The following is a 25,854-nucleotide window of genomic DNA, read 5'->3' on the forward strand; positions in this document are numbered from 1 at the left end:
TGTCCAGTAAATACTGTTGGTCCTTGCTCAATATGCTTCGGTCAATATCTGGAATTTCACACTCCACACTAGCAAATTTCACCAAGGGGAGTTTTTCGCAGTTATTGAGCTCTGTTCCGATAGGTCCTTTAAATGTTGTAAGGCCCTGTAGTGTCTCCATCCAAAAACTGGAACAAGTGTCGGAGTGGTAATTCGTTGAAGTGCAAGAGACAAACTGCCACTGCATTGGCCTTTTCACTTTTTCTTCAATTGTTCGAATTACGCCCCCTTTCCACCCTGTATTTGTAACGGTGCCGTCACATCCAATGACGTCTAAATCATCAAGGGAAAAGTCCAGTTTTTTTTAAATAAGAAATTATACTGTCGGCAATGTTTTGAGCAGATCCAGAACAAGGTGTCACATGACCAACATATACAGATCCAGGTTCTTGAATGATAGAATAATGTTCTTCCTTAATCACTCTCCGAAAATGCTTTGAATTTACCTTTTCAATCACAATAGTGTCATCTTTCCTTCCATCAAAATACAATCCTTTGAAATGTGTTGAGCTCAGCCTGATTCTGCACCTGCAGTTCTGTGCGGATAACCTTTTTCCCCCTTCGGATTTTATTTTTATCAATAACATTAGAATGTTCAGTTTCAGTTATAATACCAAAATCTTGCAAAAGGCTAGAAGCAATAGCAGCTGTTGCTCTATCAGAAACTCCAAAACGATCACTTGTTAGCGCAGTATTAGTCAATTTAACTCGCATCTGCCATGGTGTCTTTACAACAGGTTGAAACTCTTCATCGCTACTATCCTCATTTCTATTTATTTCAGTTGAGTCAAAGTCTTCTATTTGTGTAGGTTCCATAGTTTTTTGAGCACGATGGCTGTGACAATGAGTCAACGTTCGACTGACATCTGCTGTACTCAGTGTTTTTTTCTTTTTTGTCTTTGAATAATTTTTTTTGACTCCTTCACATCTACGTTACCATTTTGCCTAAACTATGTTTTCTTTGAAGGTACAAAAACTTAAGTTCAATGACTGGTACTTTTTTGACTTCTCACATGTACAAACAATCGATACCGACACTCACACAAGTCAACGGCCTTTCGGCAATTGCAATCTAATGTTATTGTGCATTTGCATGCGGAGATATCAAACAGTCGCAAAGACTTTTGCTTGAATTCTTCAAACTTTTTTTTTGAACGAGTCTTTTTCCTTATCTCGTTTGTAGGACTTCATAAGACCTCTGTAACTGTTATTGTAGGCATTGATCATTTGAACAATTCTGTAAAGGGAGACTGTTGGTATTGAGGATTTATCAAATAATTGCTTAACTTTCGGTACAACCAATATTAGAAATTTGTGAAAAACTGTTGTTGTTCAACAATTTGTTGTTGGTTTCCACAGCTAAATTGTAATGTTCAAGAAAGAAGCACTTTAAAACGTCTTCATAGGAAGGCAGTTTACTTACAGGTAGTTCCTTTGGGTAACCGAATATCGGACAATAAAACTCACTACGCGTAATTTTCTTGGACAAAGCCATGACACTCAACACACACTCAACTAAGTAACACAAAAGAAGCTTTGACACTGACAAAAGCTGCCGAGTCACTGACGCGAGCTCACAAAATGGCGAAGCAAGCGTACACAACGCAAGGAATTGTGGGTTGGGTACGAGTGGTGGGGGACACGGTACAGTCACATACAAAACGAATCATTCCGCGCGGGACGGCAGTGTTGTAAACTGCGCCTTTTAGCGTAATTATCCGTTATTTAAAGCTGTTTGCGCTACCGTAAAACATTGTTTTTTTTAACTGGTTCATTGTGTATTTCTGTTTTCTAAGTCAAATTATACAGTTTTTTCACTATAGCGATTGATTATTTTAAAGTTTTTACACCGGAGAAAAAATTATAAAAATCCAAGTTTTTTTCAAAAAACGAACTATTTTAATTGCATTGCGCTACCGTGATATTGGAAAAAATAATTTTTTTCCCAGTTGCATTTATATTTATGAAGTATTTATGCAAGTTTTCCCGCGGTATAGCACTTGAAAAAAAAAATAATTTTTTTTTTCAGCCCACCCTATTAAACAATCCTTTGGACACTGGTGACAGGTTCCACTGTAAAGTGATAAATCTCACCCACTAGATCGTCTCCAGTGGAACAGAGATTTAACATTCTATATTTAACTAGTCAGGTGCCATCATGTACGAGTACATTTTGGAATCCGTATGATAATGTTACTACTGTACAATAAATCAGACATAGTCTATATAGAAAGCTTCCTCAAGCCTTTGCATCCTATGGTCTGGAACACTTTGTAATACACGTTTTGTGAAATGATTCTTGTTTGGAATAGTAGAACCACAATTTAAGAGACGAGCATCTCTCGCTTTGTGTTTTAAGAAAAAAAAAAAATACCTCTTCCTTCTTTTAGAAGATGTATTAAAAATAAATTAATGAAAACTATTTATACTCTTTAGGGAACTGTTTTATTTTGTTTTTTTACACATATTGTTGGTATGGTGGGAAGAGTTGATTCATTGCAAATGTTGAGTTAAGCTATTTTTCACCTTTTTTATTTATATTTGCTGATTAGTATTGGCTAGTTGTTAATTTTTGTCATCAATTGCTTTTATTGTACTGTAATTATATATTGTTTCTTCCATATCACAGAAATTAGATTTATGTATTGGTGTAAGATTTAGTGTAAAATGGAGTTTTGCAAGAAAAGACTGTAACTATCTTTAATATAAAATGTAGTGGATGCCTGTACTGAAAAGTCATTTGGCAATAAATGATTTTATTTTATGAATACCTGGTGAATTCTCACAAGTCATATGACTTTACGGATTCCAGGTAATGAGTTGTATGTACAGTAAATGCAATATCTTTCACCCAACAGGCTCTCCTATGGATCAGATGACTACATTCTATCAAATAAATTTTGGAGTGTTTCTAAGTAAAAATCATTTATGTTTCTTGTAAGATATTTTAAAATGAGAGTTGTTCATGTACGATGAACTAAAACATTCTCATAAATATATTGTTTGCATTTTTCATAAATATATTGCCTTATGAAATAAAAATATGGCTGATTCATTAAAAACTGACTCATTTGTTACAGTCATGGGACTCATTCTTCCGCAGCAGTTCAGCAGGTGCTCTGCCGGGACAGGCCTACCAACCCCCACCCAGCCTCGCAGAACCGGCCCGCAACCAGGTCCCTCTTACCAGCCTGGTACCTCACTTTGGTGGAGGTGTCGCCATGGGTGGACAGATCAATGAGAAGATCATCGACGACCATCTGGCAGTTCAGGCCATCATCCGATCTTATCAGGTAGAATTCACATATACTAAAACGTAATAAATATTAATATGTTGCAAGAGACGTACTCCAAATTTGTTTGACAATGTCAAAAATCCTGAATCAAGTTTTTCACTCAAACATTTATTTAGTCAAAAGAGTGGATATATATAAAAAATAGACTGACAGATAGACTTAGATTAGGAGAAATCATGAAATTAGAAGAAAACCAATAATGAGCTTTTCCAAAATGTTTGAATATTCATGTGACATGAATGTATTTATAAAACCTACACCTGCATATCATTGCCTACTAGCCCAGTAGTTCTGACTGTGGCCGTTGTGGTTATGTTTGGTGTTCAAATTAGCAGCAAGGGGTTAAGAGATCTGCAGTAGAGAGGTGTTTGTTAGGAGTTAGTGTATACGGACACTGAACCTGTCTGTAGACATAGGAAATGTTTGTTCTTTGAAATGGTTGAACCACAGTGTAGGATAGAACCATCCCTCTGTATATATGTTAAGAAGACAATGCCTAATGATATTTATCATTCCATACTGTGTCTGCTATCAATGAGTACATAAGTAAGCAGTCTTATAACTTTACAGCTAACCTGGCATTGACATTGCTTCTGTACAATTAGTATGTATAAAAGAGCAACAACAATAATTAGGAAATATTCCATCACAAAAATGTACTTTAAAATTGTAGCAGAATTAATCAATCAATTAATTAAATCAGTTTGTTCAATTCGTTTGTAATAATATATTTTTAATTCAACCAATTGATTGGTTGAATATATATGGATATAATACCAATTACAGTATGTTAGAAACAACTTTGTACATGCTACTTTAAATATATATTCTGTCATACAATTTTATCAAGTGCTTTAATCTACACTTAAACAGAGAAAAATGTCCTTGTTATGACTTCTTAATGTGATATATTGTAAATCCATAATTACAGTTGAAGAAATTTGTGGTTGCAACTATATGGAGGAAAATTGTTTCTACAATATTGTCATTGTAGGTGATGCAATGTTCTCAGTTAATTTCAAATCTAGCAAATAGCCAATAAAAGTAACCTCTTGAAATTAAATCCTGTAAGATAAGTAATTTCCTGTGTTATCAATGCTTTAAAAATAAATTATGATTAAAATGTTCTAGATAAGTTTAATCATGAAATCACGAGAAGTGGGTTTGGATTATCTAACTATGGAGTACCTTGTAATATCAATATAATGATAACAAGTGTAGTACTTTCAGTCTAAAATAAACTATTCTCATATCAGGTGTCCCACCAGCAACATGTATCATAAATGTTTTTACTTATTTATAGCTTGTGAAACAGTAAAAAACTGAGTTTTCAATAAAAGGTTAAGAATTACAAACAGGTCTTGTAAAAAAGATCATTGGTTTGATTGCTTTTACTATAATATAAAAGTATTGAAAGAATTAGAAAGTTGTGTTAGGGTATTTTTACAAGGTTATGTTGACAATGAAGATTCCTCCTTATTTTTTAAGATCCCGTAACAGATCTGAGGATTACGAGTAACAAATTAGAAATATACATGTAACTTGACAGTTAACTTACAAAGAACATATTTAAAATGCTTAAAATATATATAGCCTGCAATATAGTGTTACATGTAAGTACATTTTAGATAAATTATTGCTCTTGTAAGTTTATTTTTCACCTTTATAATCACTTAAAGGTGAAAGCATAAGTTGGACAGGTGCAACTATTTCTAATTTAGACTACTTCTAAACCATAAAATATAGTTTTCTTTTGTCTACATTCAAATCCCTCTAATACCTGTGATTGTAAATATTTTCTTCATCACTTGAATCGATTTGTCTACTGTCAAATTTGTAATTATCTCAGAAAGTAAGCTCTAAATCTCATGTTACTGTGTTGGTAATTTTGTTTTGCAAACTGAGTCTTAAAATAATTACTCAGACCTTCACATGTTTTAAATAAATAATTTAATGTATATAAATAACATGTTTAACATTATTTCCATATTACTTTCTGTCCTGAGCTTATTAAGCAACAAAAGTTTTCTACTGCTATGTTGACTGAAGTATTTTTACAAACATTTTTTCCTTGACCTATAGTCTTATTATCACATATGTGATACACTATGGAGATCTTTCCTTCATCATAAATCGTAATATTTGAATTGTCTTATCATTAATAGCAGCCTTTTATCTAATCTCAGGGTGAAAACTAGCAAATGATAGTATTATTTGGTTTTCTTGTATTGTATAATGTAATGGTCTCGGCTGGTGACAGTAAACATTTCACATATGCATAAAATGTATGGAATTTTAAATAACAATTGTATAACTTGTACATAATTTAATTAAATACTGATATTTTCAAATTATTAAGAGATGAGTGGTTGTAGACTTTTTGAGGTTGAGTGGTAGAGAGGGCTTTATAGCCCTAACTCCGCCTCTTTAATAAAGAAGATTTTTAATTTCATTTCACCATGATTTTTTGTGGAGTCGTCTGATAAAACTTTTTAAGAAGCCTCTTCCAAAAAATAAAAATTACATTTGAAAAGACGTTATTACTACCACAACTAGTTTTAAATCTATTAAGCACTAATTTCTATGTTAATGGTGAGTTTTATTATTTATATTGTATACTAACACTTATTTGAAAAGGGCTTACATCAAATCATAAAGTCTATAGGTAATATGGGTACAAGTTAATTCTACAAATGTTTCAACCTTGTCATAGGCGTTAACAAATTACTCTCTCTAGACCTCTGTCTGATACCACAAACCGTGCAAGATATGTCTATCCTATGTATACCGCTCTCATTTCTCTTTGGCCTCTCCAACAGTAATGTTAACAAGCATATGTTGGCTATTAATTTAATAATATGTAATCTGATTTCCTTGTATACCAGTTGGTAAAACTGTGCCACTAACACTATATCTTACAATACTGACTGGGGTTGACAGTCCTGTCAGTCACTAGTCCCTCACCAAATCTAAGATTGACCATTCCAACAACAGAATTGAGACTGACCAACCCAAGTTTGATTTACTCCTTACTGAAATTAAATAGGTTTTATGAAAGCAGAATTTCAATTTTTTTGTATAGAAATAATTGTTTTGCCTGTCTATGTAATTTGACTTTATGTCTAATCTTAATGATTGTGTTAAATAAATAATTTTTCTCTCTTCAATATTAATAATTTTGTATTAGTTTTTCTTTTTTAATTTATAGTATATTCATTTAAGAATATGCAAAGGCTTTGTTTTATAGACTTCAAAATTCATATTTGCTTTTTTTAACTCTTTATCATTTTTGAAAACTTTTTTCCATCAAATAAAAATTGTTCATAATAATTTAACTAATCATACTATCAAGACTGGTTATACATCTTGGCACTTTCTATTTTTATTTGACTTTTCAGATAAAGAAAGAATATTATCTTCTCTATATTAAAAACTTATTATTGTTTGTTTATTCATAGACGTACCAGTTGCAGCTTGAACTCTCACACAAACTTTTTTACACTGTATCATCATTACTTTCTGCTTTCATAAAAACCATAACATAAAGTTCACCTAGTGTAAGTGTATGACTCTTTAACTGAGAGGTCAGAATTCAGTTCTGATGGAGGTTAATCAAAATTTGCAAATGGCTTTCGACCTTTTTTCTCGAAAATATTTCTTCCAACTGATTGCTGTGCTTTTTACCACTCAGTTATGAATCTTGGTTTGATCTGTACTATAGCTTAGTAAAATTAAGGAATTAAATATTTAAGAAACACATTATTAATAAAATAAAATATTAGTAAGAAAATAGAACAAGCAACAAAAATTTAACAATTTAAACAGACGTGAGCAAAGATGTGGTATGGTTATTCACATTATGTTTGTGTGGCACTGACTGTACAACACGATCTAACGTGACTGGAAAGGGAAGATTGACTTGTATATGAGCAGTGACTGCATTTCAAACTACCTGGTTCAGTCTGCTTATAGTGTAGCAGTGTTTCATATTGAATGAAAAACTGCTCAATTTCAATATTTTTGCTTTTACAAAAATCAAACGTAAAAAAGTAAAAAAAATGGCCATACATATTTGTGTCTGTTGGGAACAGTTTGACAACTAATAAAAAAGTAGTGAAACGTAATTACATCAAAACTATTAAGAGATCTCTTTTAGAAGTTGAGAATAAGAAAATTAAATAGGCCTTAATTTATACTCTGGAGTTTTTAGTCAGTCTCTTGTGAAAATTTATGTTTTATTATCGCTGTTTTATTATTGCCTGGTCTCCTGAGGATTACTATCATGGTTTTGCATTATGAAAATATATAAAATTGTTGATATCGATTAACATAGTGAAGGTATTGTATTTGTGGAGGATGGTTCAGTACTTATGGAGTGTGTAGGCGAGAGGACATCTTGTGGCGGAGCTGGACCCTCTAGGCATTACTTACGCTGATCTCCACAGCAAGTACTCGGACCGTCAGGGCAACCCTCACCAAATTGTCTTGCGACAGCATATGCTGCCGGGTAAGAGACTCCTTCCTGTGCTTCCTCTGTCCCCTCACATCCTTTCTTTTCCAAGATACAAATACACACACTTTCACTATTTATTCAAGAATTTTAAAACATTAAGAATATTAAAAAACTATAAATAACCTATTTTTACGTACTTTAATTTTTATAATGTGCAGTTATTCATAAATGTAACTTGTAAACAACTTTTCTTGATATCACTATACCTTCAACTCTTTCTTACTCAATTAAAACCTAAAAAGTGTCATAACGTTCGTTTGAAATCAATTACTATTCCAGGCTTTTCATTTTTCATGACACACTTAGTTATAATTAGACTGGTAATTTTTATACAAATAATTTGTGATAACTGTTTACTTTGTTGATTGGTAACAAGAACAAACCAACAAATCTATCAGTCAGAACTAAATTTTTTATTAGAAATGTTCCAATTAGTTGTGTTTTAAAATATATTGTTCATAGAATTTCACTTTGATTAAGATTATTTTGTACTTAGTGCATCTCGCAAGATAACAAAATTTAAGACAAACAATATAATTAGAAATACTAATGTATTTTCTATATTACGGTTTTTCCATTAAACACATATCCGTATCCAATTTGTCCCCTTCCTCCTACCTTCATACCCCCACCCACACACAGTACGAGGAGAAGTTTGAATATTGAGTGGCTTGTCTATCTTTCCTGTAAGCTTTGGTCTGGAACAGTCAGTCAGAGTTAGAGGTAGCGATGTAGGCCTCTTACACATGTTGCTTTTCTTCAGTAAATCTGTCACAAATAACGTGTTGCAATAATGAAAAACTCTGCCTCCTCATTACAAGTAACTGCTCATAGCATGAACTTCAATAACTGCCAGAACTAACAGTCGGTTGTGGTGTGCTCTTGTAGATTTACTTTGTTTCTGGGATTTAGCCTGGTTGTAATAACATGTCATAAGCTTTATTGTTAGTGTATTCTTTAACAAACTAAACTTGATTAAGTTTTAACCTAAGTATCACTTTATCATAATATTATCTTTGGTATTTGTACCCTTATCTTACAGGCAAAATTAAAGCACAATGAGCATAGGCTGTATTATAGGTACAAGCTAGTGATTTTTCTCTTCTTCATGAATCCGTGCTTTGTTTTAATTAATATTTGTACAAAACCATATTTTTATGTCAAGTTATGTATTAAAAACTTATAAAAAAAACATTTTTATATTCATTGTTGCATTTTTAAAACAAAAAAAATACCACATTGTTCTTCACATACTTTGACACATTTTTGTAGAAATGTATGTATTATAAGTTTCTAAATAGCCTTTTCACTAAAATATTATATTTTATATGTCTGAAAAATCATGTGTTAATGTAAGAATAGTACATTTGTTATAGTTATTTCATGGTTTTAGCATAATGGTTCTACAGAAAGTAACATCTGTTTTTGAAGTAGTGTAATTAGTAAAGATAATAATGACATTAGTTGATTAATTTTTTAACTATGTATAACTAAACCTAGCGTATTAAAGTTTAGATAAAAGAACAAATTTATTACAAGTTAGAAGTATGCCACACCACATGTTGTAACAGGTTTCGCTGAGGTTGCATGCAAAACCTCAAATCTATAGCTCATTTCATTCTCGATATGTCCTGTGGACATATATACAGAATCATATAAAAAAAAGTTAACACGTTCGCTGCAGCAAAAGGCCCCCCATAATGTACTTGATATGCGGCAAAATTCGAACTCGTGATTTTCGTTCATTGGGCTTATGTTGGTTCATTATGATTTAAAATGATCATATTAGATGGTATTACATGCTTATGCGTAAGTAATGGCCGGGGCTGTCCGGATAGTGGCCCGCACTTTTAGCATAGGCATTTTTATTTAAATAGATAAAAAATCGTAATAACTTACTAATTGTGATGAGTAATATCCAAAAGGACCAGCAATGCCCCAGATGACATTGATTTTCACTGGATCTGTCTCCAAGCTACGGAACTGTTCGGACAATGGTCCCATAGCGTATAATAGCGTGGTGCCACACAACGCTGTTGCGTGGTCATTCAACACAAAAAACACAGAGATATATTGTTTGAATAAATGTAATATGAAAAATAACAAATATTCTTTACAAAGGATAATGTAAGAGCTTGTTTGTTAAACACAAAAACTATTTACAGTTCCCTGTTACCAGTTTACAGTCTTCGGTGGAAGATGTCAAAGCATTTTTCAATGCATAGACTTGGTTCTTCCAAACATGCCAAGCATATTTTGTTTGTGACTTTTACCCTCCCTTGCATACACTCGGCATGTTTTCATTTTCGACCTGTTGCTGTCAGGACAAAGCCCAAGTTTTTTTATGTGTACGCCGAGATCTGGGAAATAAATGGCAAAACTGGTTCCTCTTTCTTGGAGAGGAATGCCTCTAAAACTTTGAAGTCGAAATGCATACATCGAAATCTTTTTGGGTTGCAAATTAGGATTGTACATATTGTGGAGCTGGTAGGTTTTTGTGAGAAAATGTGCAAATATTGACTTATACCAGTGAAGAGTTTTTTGCTCTGATGGGTAGTAGACCATTATTGGGTCTGACCTATTTATTAAGTAATTTATTCACTCATAAACAAAGCCTAGGTTTTAATGCGAACTGTTTATTCTATAAAGGAATAACCAAAGGAACATCGAGGAAATTAGGAACAACATTTAATTATTGTCCGCTAGATAGCAGCTATAAACAAGCCAAAAGTCGTATGTTCCATTGACACTGTCCGGACAGTTGAACCACATTTCCAGGCAGAACTGAGTTAACAGAAAGTACGTATACTTCGTATAGAACAAGTATGAAAAGTTTTTAGAAACCTACCGTAAGATCGAAGCACGTAACAGGCAAAACTAGCCAAGCGCTGCAGGGTTGGTCACGCAACTGTCCGGACAGTGGCCCGCAGCTAGGCAACTGTCCGGACAGTGGCCCGCAGCTAACATGTTAACACGAAAATAACACATCATAAAACTCATTCTTCTAAAAATGATGTTTCATGCAAAATTTAAAGTGTACATATAACATCTTTCTCAACATATCTTGTCACATGATACATTAGAATTTTTATAATTAAATTGGATTACATACCTGTGTTTAAATAATAAAAGCCTACACACCAAGTCATTATAAAATGATGTTGTATGTGTTTGGATAGTTTGGCTATATTTTATCACATGTTTGTATCCCTTACATGTTTATGTAGTTGGTTTACAAATTTATTTATCATGCTATTTTTTGTTGGTATCATGGTTACCAAAGTGTAAAACCAATGTAGAAATCTTTGGTGAATGTAGATTCGCTAACACTAAGTCAAATCCAATGGCGTAACATTCACCATCATCAAACTCAGTGTTCCTTACATAGAAAGTACATTTCATGCACAATTTCTAGTGTACAGGTCAGTTTGTTTTTAAGATATTGTGCGTACAGATAGACAGAAATTGAAGTTTTCAAGCCCTACGAGTGATAGGCTTCGCTAAAGCTCAGCCAATTATTTGTTAGTATGCTAATTTAGTACCCTGAGTAATGTGGAATTAAAATTATTTTTGACAGAATATTGAATAGTGCTGCCCCTTGATTCGGGAGACAGTACAAGCTAGTGATATAGCCAACCTACTGGTTTTGTTGACTGTTATTAGGTGGCTATGACTTTGTGAGGTAAGTAATAATTTTTGAAATGGGTAACATTACTGTACTTATTCAATGTTATGGCCAGAATATGTCTACATATAGAAACAAAAATAAAAAAAAAACAGAGAGTCTTTTTTACCTTAGATGAAAAAACAGAGGTAGTCTGAATTTGTGTAAGGAATAAAAAGATATAGTCTGTTTTTACATAATACAAAAAGCATTAATCTCTTGATAGTCAAAAGGCTGATGGTAAAATGGAGATATGTTTCACTTATAAACCATTGGCAAAGTGACTTGATAGTGTGCATGCGAGAAAACCCATGTATATTCAAGATAAAGACAATGAAGATAAATAACGGGCACTCTCTTAGTTATAACTCCCAGCACTGTGCAAGGTGTTTCGCAATATTGTACATGCCTAATGTTATTTTCAAACATATCTTCCACTAGAATTTTCCAGTTAAAGTCCTCTGAATCACATTCAATGTCAGCATTGTTGCTAGGTGGGGTTAATATTTCAAAATTTTAAAGTCATAATACAATAAGATACCTTCTCTGAAGACAAGAAGAATATAAATTATTGATTTAATAGGAACATTATTTGTGGCAATAGTTCTGTTGCTATATTTTAAATGTTCGTGATAAAGAAAGAAGTGGCCAGGCATCTGTCGTTGATGGTATTGTTTATGAAAAGTTGAATAAGAAAGATCTGAGCCAATCGCTACAAAATTATGATAACCAAAAGGCTTGTTACTACAGTTTATGCAAGCTGACCTTTAAGTCAGCAGTTTTTAGTCATTGATCAACTTAAATTCTATAGATAAGAATCAAAAGCTGAATAACTTCTTATATCTCTCTATCTCCTCTTTTAAATATTCATAACTCTTGTATAAATGTTTGCTTCCATTATCATAATCATCACAGTAAAAATTTTGTGAAAATTAAATATGAGATGTATTTTAATAATTAGATTTATTTAATTTTGTACTGTAATACCTAAACAGATGTTACTTTCTTAACTTTTTTATTTTTAAAATATGTTTTTATCTTAAACGGTTTGTGTTTTTCTAATTATAAATTATTATAATTTTTATACATCATCCAAACCTATTTAGAAAATCAACATGCATTACTTGTAAACTACTTTACAAAGAGGTGTGACCCACATAGATATGATTCCCCCTTCGTCACAATAGTTAGACAGAGATAAGGCATTTTGATCATGACTTCACTAAAAATTTTTGGATAAGAATTAAATGAAATCTAATAAAATTGAAATTGATATTAAAATTACTATTTCTGATATTAAAATAATTAAGGTATTGATATTACAGGCTAGAAATCGATTTACAGAATACAAAACATTTTCTTCAAGCTCTTTTTTACTACAATTTTACAATTTTTCTAATGTACATACCACACATTTTCTGGCAGTATATTGAATAATTTAAGTTTCATAAAAACATAAGTGTTATGTTTTTTCTAATCTTACCAGGAGGAAGTTTATTCAGTGATTCCTTAACATCTATTAGGCAACAGTATATGTACAGATTTGGAGTCATAAATTTGATTTTTATACAAATTGTTAAACACTAGTCCTTTAGTTTGTCAAGTACCATTTATTTATGTGAGATAAAGTAAACTATGTCAGCACAAATTATTATAATTGTTTTCAAATTCAATAAGGCAAATTTATGTTATTTCCTGAAAACTTCCTTAAAATAGAATGTTTTTATTATGAACTCAAATTTTAGTAGGCGATTTCCTTATGGTAGTAAACTCACTAAGTCAAAATCAGCAAAAACGGGACTCAATAATAAAAAGTCTAGACATAAAACTTAAGTAGTACCAGCTATTTACAGTTTCACATAGCTCCAAACTCTGTTGCACATAATAATATGTCTTTGCTGTATTATAAGCTTCACTGGTTAACATTTTTATAACATATTTTCACTTATTCTCTTCAGGTTTGTTTTACAGATTCCACTGTTATAGCTAGTTGAACTGCACATAAAGAACATTCAGTCATCCACTAGCTGTAAAATACAAGGCATAATTAAACATGTTACATTGCTAACATTTAAGCAGGGGTTTGCTGAAGGGGAAATTTCACTTCCTGAAGTTGGCAGCTTTGCTGATGAAAGTGCTAGCCATTTGCCACTTCTTGTTATTGCTGATAAAAGCTGCAAGCCGTTTCTAACAGAGGGATATATTTATTTGTTGGATTTTTTAAACAGTGTTACATATGTTTTGTGTGAGATCATAAAGAAAACATCATGTCTCATCATCTGTTATACTTTTTGTTTGTTATACTTCATGAAAACAATTATGTCACTCATATTACTATTTCTTTTAAGCACAAATTTGATTTTTGGATCTTGCTCTGGAGATGACATTTCAAAATTGGATAAATAAACCTAGTCTTTTGGTAATAACGACTTGCAGATTTCAGCATTGGAAAATCTGGCAGAAGGCTTAGCGCTTTCATCAGTTTGATCTTACTTCACCCAGTAATAAAATGTTTATCACCACACAATAGAAGGGTGTTCATCAGACACTTTTTCCTGCTCTTTATCCAAAAGCGGGTTAATTTGTCATACCTGGTTGCAGAGTGCTTAGCACCCACCACATCACATCTTATTATCTCATAGACATGGACTTGAATCTAACAAATCATCATCTGATCCTAGCCTGGAGTAATGAGATGGAATGATTCCAGACTAAAAAATGTACACCATCAATAACCAATCGGACATATAAGGTAATTTTTAATGTGAAATTTCTGTAATACAATTCAACTTTAACACTATTACAAACTTTTATGCATTTTGAATTAAACAAAAAGATCTACATTACCACTGGAAATAATGGAAGTAAAAAAGTGTTTTCTCAGGAAATATATAGGTTCTTTATGTAAAATAATATTTGTATGTAAATACACATATTTGTAAAATCCTCATACCTTAACATTAGTTAATTGTAAATTTAGTTTTATTCTGGTATTGTTGCTGTCATACTTGTTTCATAGATCTCCACCATGCCAGGAGCCAGATCTGACATCTCTACTGTTCTTCAGTCAGACAATGTGTATACATACTGTCTGTTAACAGTCTAAACGTAATAGTAACTCTTTAACTCAACTATGGTATTATACTTTGTCAAACAGTTCCTAAATGTTGTAGATGTCCACTACATATTTCAAAACTACCGTTCCATCCTCAGGTACAGCACAACATATAGGAACTGTTTGACAAGCTATAGTACCATATTTTAGTTAATTACACAATTCCTGGGGCTAAAGGCCATGAATTTTGAGTACACTTAATTTGTCACATGTAAGAAGGATGAAGAGAGACAGTAGGTCCGTGGATGTGTCAGTAGTAGTAGAGTAGTAACATGTGTGTGTGGTGTGTGTGTTGGCTAGATCAGAGGACATCACATTGCCAAGCTGGATCCCTTGGGCATCAACAGTGCGGACCTGGACGACAGACACCCACCGGAACTGCTCTATAGTCACTACTCCTTCGGTAGGCCCCCCCACCATGCATTACAATTATTCTACAAAAAAAATATTGTTATCAATTCATTAAAATTATATTTCCATTTATTTCATCAAAATCATTAATCGGTAGTGAACACAATTTTATGTTATTTTAAATTATTATGTTTATTGTGTTACGTAACTTCTTACATGTAAATTTAATTTGTTTACACCAATAAAATTAAAGTGAGCTTACCTGTATATCACACAATGAATAATGTTTAAATTAGAAAAATGTTTTTTACACTAATTAAAGTTCAAATTAATGATGATAAATTTTTTTAAAATTAAGTTTGCTTGGTTCTTTCTTTTAAGTAACCTGAGGATAAACAGTTGGATCATTAATTTTGAAAAAGTTACATAGGAATAAAGTATTTCAATATTAAGTATTAAATTGTCTTTCTTTATTAGCATGCAGAATTTGTTATCACCTATAGTTACCAATTATTTGAGACTTCTTTGCTGATTCCCTCAGTCGTTGCTAACGACTATTTGAGAAAACCTCTCTTTACACTCAACTCTATAAAAGACTTCTGTGACAGAATATATAACTTGGGTAAGGGTAGGGATTGGTGCCACATCCTGTGGAGTTCCCTTGTTACAGCAGCAATGAAGATGGATAGTGAGCACCAATTTCTCAGGCATGCCTTTTCGGAAGAAGGCATGGATTTTTCTTATCTCAGCCTTTACCTGTCAAAGTAGGAGCAGTAACCCAGATTAGATAATACATCAGTATTTGCTGTATCCAATGTAGGTTTTACCGACAGCTATGTACTATCAAAAATGAAATCACCTGGGTTTGCTACAGGTCAAACTATACTTTACTATCTGGCCATACCAGACTTTGTTAATGACTATACTGACTGGTACTAGCAATAGTAGAGACTTTCCTACTGACCATACTAGACTGGTATTGACATTAACAGGCTACTGGCAATATCAGACATTACAATTAGCTACCAGATTGCTAGAAAGACCAGAACTTTGCTATTGACCTTAACACTTAAATCTTGGGTGTTTTACTACATGATAGGTACAAATCATCTCAGTCAACTGTTGATAAGGAAAATTTAATTAACTGTACTTAAGTACTAAAACCAGTACAAGAGAGATTGCTAGAAGAGAGGAAAAGAGTTGACTAGAAGAGAAATCAATACTCCCTCTGAAGCCACCTGGAATTTATCCACAACTATCTAAGAAAAGAACCATTATTTATATGTTCTGCTTTAGTAAACAACTATTTTATTCGCACAGTTTAATCAGTAGTAAGATATACCCGATATAAGTGAAGATATGGCTTCAAATGTTGAAAAACCTGCAGGTTTGAAGTGGACAACTTGGAAGGAAGTTACTGTTGGGGACAATTGTAAAAATTGTGGCATAATTTAAGTCTTTTAGTATAGATGCATATGGGGTGTCATCAGAATTTCTTAAAGAAATTAAAGAATCAATTACAGATATTGTAGCTAAGGTTTTTGACATCCGTTTGAAGCATAGAATGTTTCCAGATAAGTTAAAGCTTTCTAGAACAGTATCAGTATTTAATAAGGGGGACATGTAAGACATAAATAGTTAATAGGCCTATTATATCTATCATGTATGTGCTTGCAAAGGCCCTAGAAACAATATTAACAGGCAAGTCATGGCATATTTTGAGAGGAATAAACTACTTAACATATATGCAGCATGGCTTTTCATCCACAGGGACCGCTTTTCAGACTAGTAGAGAAAGTCTGTGATGCTTTAGAGAATCATCTTTACAGACTTTATGTGACCTAATTAAGATGCTTTCACAAATTCTCCTGTGTAAGTTGAAAAGTAATGAAATGGCGCTATGTTAAGAGCTTTTAAAGCTCACCTTGATTGAGGAAGCCGAGTTGCACATACAAGGTGCTTTTTCTCAGTTTTTGAAAGTTAATTATGGAGTACTTCAAGGCTCTTTTTCGGAGCACTGCTCTTATTTATCATAACCAATGACGTAAATACCTCTGAAATCAACACTCTGCTCTATGCATACAACACAACACTATTACTATCGCAAGTAATATTTTCCCTACTTCTAAAGAAGCCTGAGAGAGCTTGGAAAATGTTAAGACCTGGTTTGAGCTGAACAATCTGAAATTAAATAGGGAAAAACACAAAAACTATTTTGAGTTTATATATTATGCTTGTACTGGTCTTTTTAGTAAATATACTGAAGATGGTGAAATTGGTTAGAATCTTCATTGATCTTAAGATGATTGTAACTGTCACATTGAGCAAGTTTGTAAAAAATTGATATATGTTAACTAATTGCTGAGGAAAATGAAGAATCTTGTACAGCTTGATTTCTTGCTAAAATCCTACTAAGTGCTATTCCATTGTCATATGATTTGTGGGATCCTTCTTAAGGAGACTTGCTTCATGTTGTCAAAGACTGTTTTTAATGCAGAAGATGGCTGTTGCAATAATAACTTCCAGTGGGTGATTAGCACATTTTCATCCATTGTTTTAGTGACTTGGAGTTCTCACTGTTTTACTCTCAGTACATTATCAGCCGTATTCTTCATTTGAGGGCCAGTGCTTCATTTTCTGAACTCACTGTTGGCAAGATCCTCAGTCACTAAACTAGAGGCAGAAACAACCTAAAAATAAGTGAAATTTTCCATGTTTAAGAAATTTCCAATTGAAATTTTGTGAGCTTAATCTTAATCGGTTAAAAGTAGACTGGGCTCCTGGCCTGTGAAGAAAAGTTTTCACTCACAGCAACAGTTTGTTGATGATTACTTATTGGATATATGACACCACTGTTTAAATTTGCTACTCGCTATACTAGTAGGCTACTAATAATAATAACAGACTACTTACTACAAGTGTCACTGGTATGGTATCGGCTATTTTATATATCTTAAACTTCATCCGTTTTAGCTAAAATCTCTTTATGGTACACGTGAGTTCCATTTCATAAAATATACATGTACAAACTAGGCTACATGTAATTGATATCATTCTCAGAATGTTATATTAGTTATTGATTTATCTGTCATAATACACTCATTAGTTATTTCACCTAATTTATTGAGTTGCAGAAAGTTTTTAAGTTTTTGCACGTTTTAAAATTGCAAAATTTTGCTGCATAGGCATGTCATTCATAGATTAGTGTCGTTGAAGGGTGTTTGGTTGATAATTTCTATTAATTTTGAAATAATATCACACTTTGGTGATTGTACTATTAACTTCACAAAACTTCTTAACAGAGAATAAAAGTTATTAATAACTAACAGGTGATGGTACCCCTGAACTAAGAAAAAGGTTTTTTGGTCAATACCCAACCCATATTTGTTACAAAAAAATCTAATTGTCATATATGAAGAGTGTTTTAGCAAGCTGGTAAGTCACATCTCTGTAAATAACATTATAAGCTCGATTTTTCTTTACAACTATTAGGCAACATAAAAAATCACATATTTGTATACTTTATGTAAAGTCTAGGTTAAGTACCAAAATTAAGTTTTGAGAAAAATAACTCAAACTTATTGAAAATTAAATAATTTTTAGTTTTTAGTACATTCAACAGGCCGGGACATTGTCTGTATACTTATAATATATATTATATAATAACACTTATAAAGTGCATAAATAAAGTTGAAAAGCCTACCTTAAACTAATTTTCTATATAGTTTCCACCAGTTTTCAAACACTTGTCATTGCGGATGACTAGCTTTTCGACACCCTCCTCATAGAAACTTCCTGCTAATGACAATAGTATGACTGCTCAGCATTTTTCACCTTGTCAGACCCAAAGCGTTTGCTGCCCAGATCACCAAACTTCATGTATAGGAACAAGTAGTAGTCATTCGGTATCAAGGCCAGGCTTTACAGTCCACTACTCCTAACAAAACTGCTGGATCACGGTTTTAGTGTTTTTCTGAACATCGATGAGCATTTTTGGAACCCATTGTGGGAATACAGTAAGTGATATTTGTGAAAATTGTCTGAAAGCATCATCATTGTGAAATGTCTGATGTCTTGGGTTTTTTCCTTTCCTTACCAATCATTATTGACAACAGAAGGCCAACATTCAATCTTCATTAAACATACCTAAAATCTTTTTTTTACATTTCAATCATTCATCGTGTCTTCACCCTAAACACCTAAAATGTTATGATACGTTTCAGCTTTTTTCATATTCCTTGCATTCTAAAGTCGATTTACACCTTGATCTTACAGTCAGCAGTATCAGTAATTTGTTTTAAATGTGTTCAGCAAACTGAAAACAAATAGGGCAAACAACATGTGCTGAGTGTTGACCACATCGCTGCAGTGGTGGTACAATGAAATAGTGCTTACTTTCCGAATACGCCTCATATAAATATTTTTAATTATTTAAAAACTTTATTTTGTGTATTATGAAATTATGATAGAGTTCTTTTTTATTAAGAATATTATTGATAACCAAACACCCTTTTTAAAGTTGTTGCATCATAAGTAAAATTGTGTTAGCATGTCAGAATAAATTATATTTATAGTAGTTCGTATTAGTCATTGTTACTTCTCAGTCTAGGGCCATTTTGTTTTACTCATTGTGGAGTACTTTTTAGGTCATACTCTGTTTTAGTATGTTATGAGTAAAGAAACACCTTGCAACAACAGTTTTGAAAAAATACTTGCAGTATTTTAGTTATTTTTGTAGTGTAAACATTGATCCAGCATCCATTCATTACTCTTGAGTATTGCAATAGCACACGTTTATCCCACGTCAATAATTAAAAGTTATTAAATACCATTACTTCAAATTGCAATAAATAAAAAAATAAAACATGACAAAGAGTAACTTATACATAACAAATCAGTCACACTACATTGAATGAAAGCCACCTCACACTTTACAAAGTGTAGAACACGGTAGGATTCCTGCAGTGCAGACATCTTTATCACAATGAACAATGAGTGAAGTGCCCTGTTGCCTGTTGTTAATTCTCAAAAACTTGATATCTCTCCCTTTTCTACAGTAATTTTTTTATTAAAATGGCTTGCCAAAGGATTGTGTTTTTTAAACTGGATGATTCTTTTATCTCTATTAGGTACAGAGGTGACCTCTGTGGGCTAGACCAGTGATCTCTGTTGTCATTTCTACAAGTTTGTTACTGGGTCTCTCTTACACTAAAATATTTTATCTTCTGTACAGTACAATATTGTTCTCTAGTGATGCAATAAATTGACCAGGAATTTATTACCTGCTCAATCTCAAATCCATAAGTGAGATGGCTATAAATCTTGACTTTATTCAGGAAATGCTTCCACAAACTTTCCTTATATTCAATATTACTTAAATTTTAATACAATAATGGTCCTCTCACTAGGATTTGTTTCCATGCTGCTAAACATGTTTGTATCTATTTATTATATAATACTGTATGTAATCTATTCTGTAATCAATATATACTTCACTGTGCAATAAATGCTTGAAAAACTTAATTAATTATAACAAAGCACAGTAATCCTTTTGTTTTTATTATAAATTTTCATTCTTAACCAGTCATGTTTCTATAGCTAACTCTTGCTTTTCATTAACCTTTTCCCAAATATAAATCGAATGTTTTTAAGCAGGTTGTATGTTCAGGAAAACGACCGGAAAGCACTTACTCACAACAACTCCAAAACAGAGTGGCCAACATGATGGAAAGTACGTACAAACTTTGACGACAGGTGAGCCCCTTATACTAGCAGGGAGCCATCTGTCAGAATAGTTCTCTAATTCCTTCTATAGTAAATAATACTAGTTCATTTATTAGTTCATCTCTTAAGTAAACTGGTATTATTTATTATGTTTATAACGAATATACGAGTATATTCATTTTTGTCAAGTATGAAATGCGTTTTAAAAAGTAATACAATTTAAATGGCAACAAATTAATAATTATTCCAAATTATTACATCCTACAATAATTTGTAGAACTTGTTTATCATTGACCATCAGCTTTTCCATGTAAGATTTTGTTTCATGAACAGCACTGTTCAAGCTGCAATCTGCTGTAACTATTGAGTATTATTAGTATGGTTAAATAGTGAGGCTTGCAATAGTAACTTTCATTTTTTAATTTACTAAAGTAAAATAATAAACTCTTCCATTGTATATTTTTATTACAAATATGTTTTCACAAAGTTCTTTAAATATTTTTAGATGTCATTTGACAGGTAAGTTTAAACTTAACACATAAATAAATGTTTTTATACTTTGTCTGCTGCACAGTTTGTGTGACTTGCTGCTGAGTGTTGCATGTTTTCTATTTACTTTTCTGTTTGCTTGGATATGGTTTATCTCTTGAAGCTCTTCACTGATGTAAACAAACTTCTCCTCCCCACGTAGTTATGACAACTAGATTTAATTCTCGAATAAAACGTTTTATGCTGTAGATTATTTATAAAAATCCAATTGAGTTGCAGTTTATACCAAATAAGTTAACATTTTAATTTACTAAAAAGCAATAATTCATTAGTTTGTGAATATGTATTTGCTGCATCACTATATTATAGTGATAATAGCATCACTATACTATCATTATAGTACAAGAACTATCATTGCAAGCCTTCTTTGTGGCAAATAAACTGTTGTTGTTTTATGCACTTAGGCCTGAGATATATTGTTTAAAATTTATGTGAGTATAGAAGATTAGTTTCTTGCGATTACAGTAGTGTTAAAATTATTAATTGAGATTTCTTTACATTACTAATAAATAATGAAGCTAAATGGCCAGGTTTGCAATTGTACGTCCTATACTACAGTTATCAATAAATTTAGTTATCAAATCATCGTAAATAATATTTGACTAGTTGATTTATTGTTTGAAATGTTTGGGTAACAATTAATGTTATTTCAAACTTAAATAATTTAATAAATAGTCAATAATACATGTACCTTAGACAATTTTTTAGTCTAGTAATCTGTTACAATCAAAGATTAAAGACATAGAGAGTAAACTGTGCAAACATCTTTCATTATACTATTTCAAGAACTGCTTATGCATATAATTCTACATGATTCATCTTAAAGAATAAATGCAATAAGATGTTGTAGGTAATCAGTAAGTGTACATTCTGAAGCAATAATATTGGAATTACTGATTTATTTCCTTGGATCTTTTAGACTTTAGAAGTTTTAAACAAGGAATATTATATTTCATGCCAACCCTTACAGATGAAGCTGATATGGACCGAAGCTTTAAACTGCCATCAACAACGTTTATTGGAGGTAAGGAGAAGGCTCTGCCACTGCGAGAAATCCTGCGTCGATTGGAAAATACCTACTGTCGCCACATCGGTGTGGAATTTATGTTCATCAACTCTCTGGAGCAATGCAATTGGATAAGACAGAAACTGGAGACTCCAGGGTGTATGGAGATGGACACCAACCAGAAGAGACTCATCTTGGCTCGTATCACCAGAGCGACTGGGTAAGAATAGTCATGTTACTCTCTATTTATCTTCTGGAATATACTCTATGATGGTATTTTGTTCTTAATTTGTATACCAAAGTACAGGGAGGCGCATAACCACTAATAATTATCGTAGCGTTTCAGTGCTAATTGTACCATATTTTTGTAAAATTTACTGTGACACTCTGATGTAAGATAATGGTACTTTGCCTGGGATGACTATTGCTGACTGATGTTCTAATCCTGAACACTTTCTTTCTGACATCAAAAATTTCCCCAATAATTTTCCACATAAAAACACTTCTCTTTCAACTGGATCATATCTTGGCTCCACGGATGCTGAGACCAAGTAAGCTCATAACCACAAAATGTTCTCACCACAAAATTCTGGACCACTAACCTATCTACAACCACTCCAGACTAAGTAGTCTTAAGTCGAGACATTAATTTAATAAAATAAATACTGATTGAACAGAAGACTTAAACGCGTGCAACTTCACTACTGGCTTTAACCCTTTAAGCGCCGTGAGGTGAGGCGCGCACGCCGAGCGTAGTTGCATAGTGTCCCACGCCCCCAGTGCTGAGTATTTTTCCCATTTTCAGTTTGTTTCAAAAATCTTAAATACTTCACTTAAAGTTTATTGTTTAAAGCAAGCAGTTATGAATTAAGCGAATAAACATCTTAAATGTCTATTAATTTTTGTTAATATATAATTTTATATATTAAACACCGTTGTTGTGGGGGGAGGGGGAAGAATATAAATTAAATATAAAAAAATTGTTGTGCAACGTTTAATTTAATGTTCTCTTGAACTTAAAATGGCTATTTTGTAGATTTAAAAGTGAAACAAGACAAAATTTTATGTAGTATGTACTCTGTAAAACCCATAAGTATTTTCTTAGAGTATGAAATTTTTGAAGTATGGTACCACACACTAGGTAACGCCACAGTCCTCACACAATATCGCATTTCTCACCTGGTTTGTTCCCGTTTTGTTGTGTGTCGTGAGACACTGTTGTGTTGGATACTCCTTTTTATCTGTCGAAGGAAGACATGTAGGGAAATCACGTTGAGTCAGCCTCAGTGGAGGCGTGGAAGAGTGGCCCCCTTTTTTCTGCTGAATCTATGTCTTCATGTTTTCTTGCAGTAGTTGACGTATGACCTCACAATGGAATTCAGAGTGATTGTTATTTGCTAGTTTTACACATAAATTACGCATGAGCATTGAGCACTACCAGATATACAATATGAAGGGGCAGTTTTCTTTTACCAATTTTATGTACGCCTTATGCTAGCTATATAGGTGAGCATCATGCCCGTTCTATCAACAGTGTCCATGTTGTTATTGTATTCATGGGTACACTTAGGTTTTAATACCTTTTCTTTAGTTAGGTAATTTACTTTCCCTGTCTCAACTATGAAATCATCATGTTTGGTGTTGTCAATCCACCTTACAACCATGTTTGTTCCATATTTGTAAACCTCTCATTCTCCAACCTGTAACTCTTTTTAGAACTCAGGTATGACTAGTCTGTTACTTCTAACAGTACCACAACCATTGGTCTTATGCAGATGTAAAAAGTGGAACAAGTCTGGGCTACTATATCTATTGTCTACAAAAAATAAAGCCCGTTTTGGACTATTTGTGTACCAGATTTGAAGAAGTTTACACACCAGAAAAAAACCTAGCCATTGATGAAAGCCTTTTGTTGTGGAAAGGTCGCTTAGGCTTCCGGCAGTACATCCCCATAAAAAGGGCACGGTTTGGCATCAAATCATACGTGCTGTCAGAGTCGTCCAGTGGGTATATTTGGAAATTGAAAGTTTACTGTGGTTCAGGGACTGACATTCAAAATAACAACAGCCTTGGCCACGCTAGCAATGTAGTTCTCACTCTGTTGAATGGCCTTTAGAACAAAGGTTACTGCATTTATGTAGATAACTTTTATTGCAGCCCAGAACTCGCTATTGAGTGCAAGAAAATATTTACAGATGTTGTTGGGACGGTTAGGAAAAACCGTAAAAATGTCCCAAAAGAACTTGTTTCAAAACCTCTCAAAAAAGGGGAAATGACCGTGATGTATGACAGCACTGGGACAATGATGGTGATGAAATGGGTTGATAAGCGACCTGCCCTTTGTCTAAGCACTACTCATGAACTTTGGGGTAACGGAAGTAGTTAGAAAAGGGAAACAGCTCTCGTTCCAAATCTAATTGACGACTACAACCGTTGTATGGGTGGTGTCGACAGAGTTGACCAAATGCTGTCGGCCTACCCTACAGAACGAAAACGCCAGAAAAGGTGGTATAAGAAGGAGTTTAGGCACTTGATAAACATGTGTGTTTTCAATGCTCATGTACTGCACACAAAAAGCCAAGGAAAACTGACTTCCTTTGAATTCAGAAAAAAGCTTATAGAGTCCCTTGTCCGAAACCATCTACGGGAGGGTGAGAATGTCGCTCCTAAGCGCGGTTGTCCATCACTGGAAAATGATCCCTTACGTCTCAAGGAACGACATTTTCCTTAATATGTACCAGGAACAGAGAAGAAAGAAAATGCAACTAGGAGATGTGCAGTCTGTTCCAGTAAGAAAATATGACAGGAGACCCAGTATCAGTGTGGAAGTTGTGACGTTGGCCTTTGTGCAGCGCCTTGTTAAAAGACTTCCATACAAAAAGAAAATATTAGACAGACATGGTAAAATGTCCATATATACAATCCTTGTAATCTACATTTTTAGCAAAAATAAATAATTCTAAAGTAAAATTTGCTTCTTTTTTACTATAGTAGTGATTTCATACCCAAAAAGTTTTTTAAATCAAAAAATAAAAATAATAAATGTATTGAACACGCTTTACAAAAAAATAATAATTTTTTTTTTTAAGTTACATTTTCTTAGTTTTTTTTACAATTGTTACTTTAAACTAATATAATTCTATTTAAAAACTAATTCTAAACAAGTTTCAGCAACAACAAAAAATGAGCAAAACACGACAAAATCCTGTATTTTTATGTGGCGGTTAAGGGGTTAATAAGTGGGTTGATAAGACATTGGGGGATGCAGTCACCTGGTTCGATTTGAATAAACTCTTATTGAACAAAAAACAAACAAAAAAACATTTAATTTAAAATGAAATTGACTAACTCCAATAAATAATAATTTATTGTAAATTGGCAAACTTTTTGGGAACTCATGTAGACAGTAAGTTATCTTGGAGTCCACATATAGATTATTTAATTTCTAGATTGTCCCAAGTTATATATCTAATTAGATGTTAGAATAATGTAGTACCTCAAAACTATGCAAATTATTCTTATTTACAGTCTGTCTTTAGATATGGTTTGACTTTGTGGGGTATCTATAACATAACTCAGGACATCTTGATTCTGCAA

The 25,854-nt window shown here is 32.8% G+C and overlaps 1 protein-coding gene across 4 annotated transcripts in view; it reads left to right on the top strand.

Annotated features, from left to right (window-relative positions):
* The window catches only part of LOC124357210 (2-oxoglutarate dehydrogenase, mitochondrial), a 68,623-nt gene that overhangs the window by 21,480 nt on the left and 21,289 nt on the right, over positions 1-25,854 (top strand). For 2 of the 4 annotated variants that reach the window (XM_046808757.1, XM_046808753.1), the window contains exons 3-6: positions 3,120-3,332; positions 14,928-15,030; positions 20,647-20,709; positions 22,222-22,477. In XM_046808757.1, the coding sequence (XP_046664713.1) occupies positions 3,120-3,332; positions 14,928-15,030; positions 20,647-20,709; positions 22,222-22,477 (635 nt within the window). Of the gene's footprint in view, positions 1-3,119; positions 3,333-7,718; positions 7,843-14,927; positions 15,031-20,646; positions 20,710-22,221; positions 22,478-25,854 lie in introns of all 4 variants that reach the window. The other 2 variants (XM_046808754.1, XM_046808756.1) reach the window with 2 other exon arrangements.

Source organism: Homalodisca vitripennis, chromosome 3, assembly GCF_021130785.1.
Source record: "Homalodisca vitripennis isolate AUS2020 chromosome 3, UT_GWSS_2.1, whole genome shotgun sequence".
Taxonomy (NCBI): domain Eukaryota; kingdom Metazoa; phylum Arthropoda; class Insecta; order Hemiptera; family Cicadellidae; genus Homalodisca; species Homalodisca vitripennis.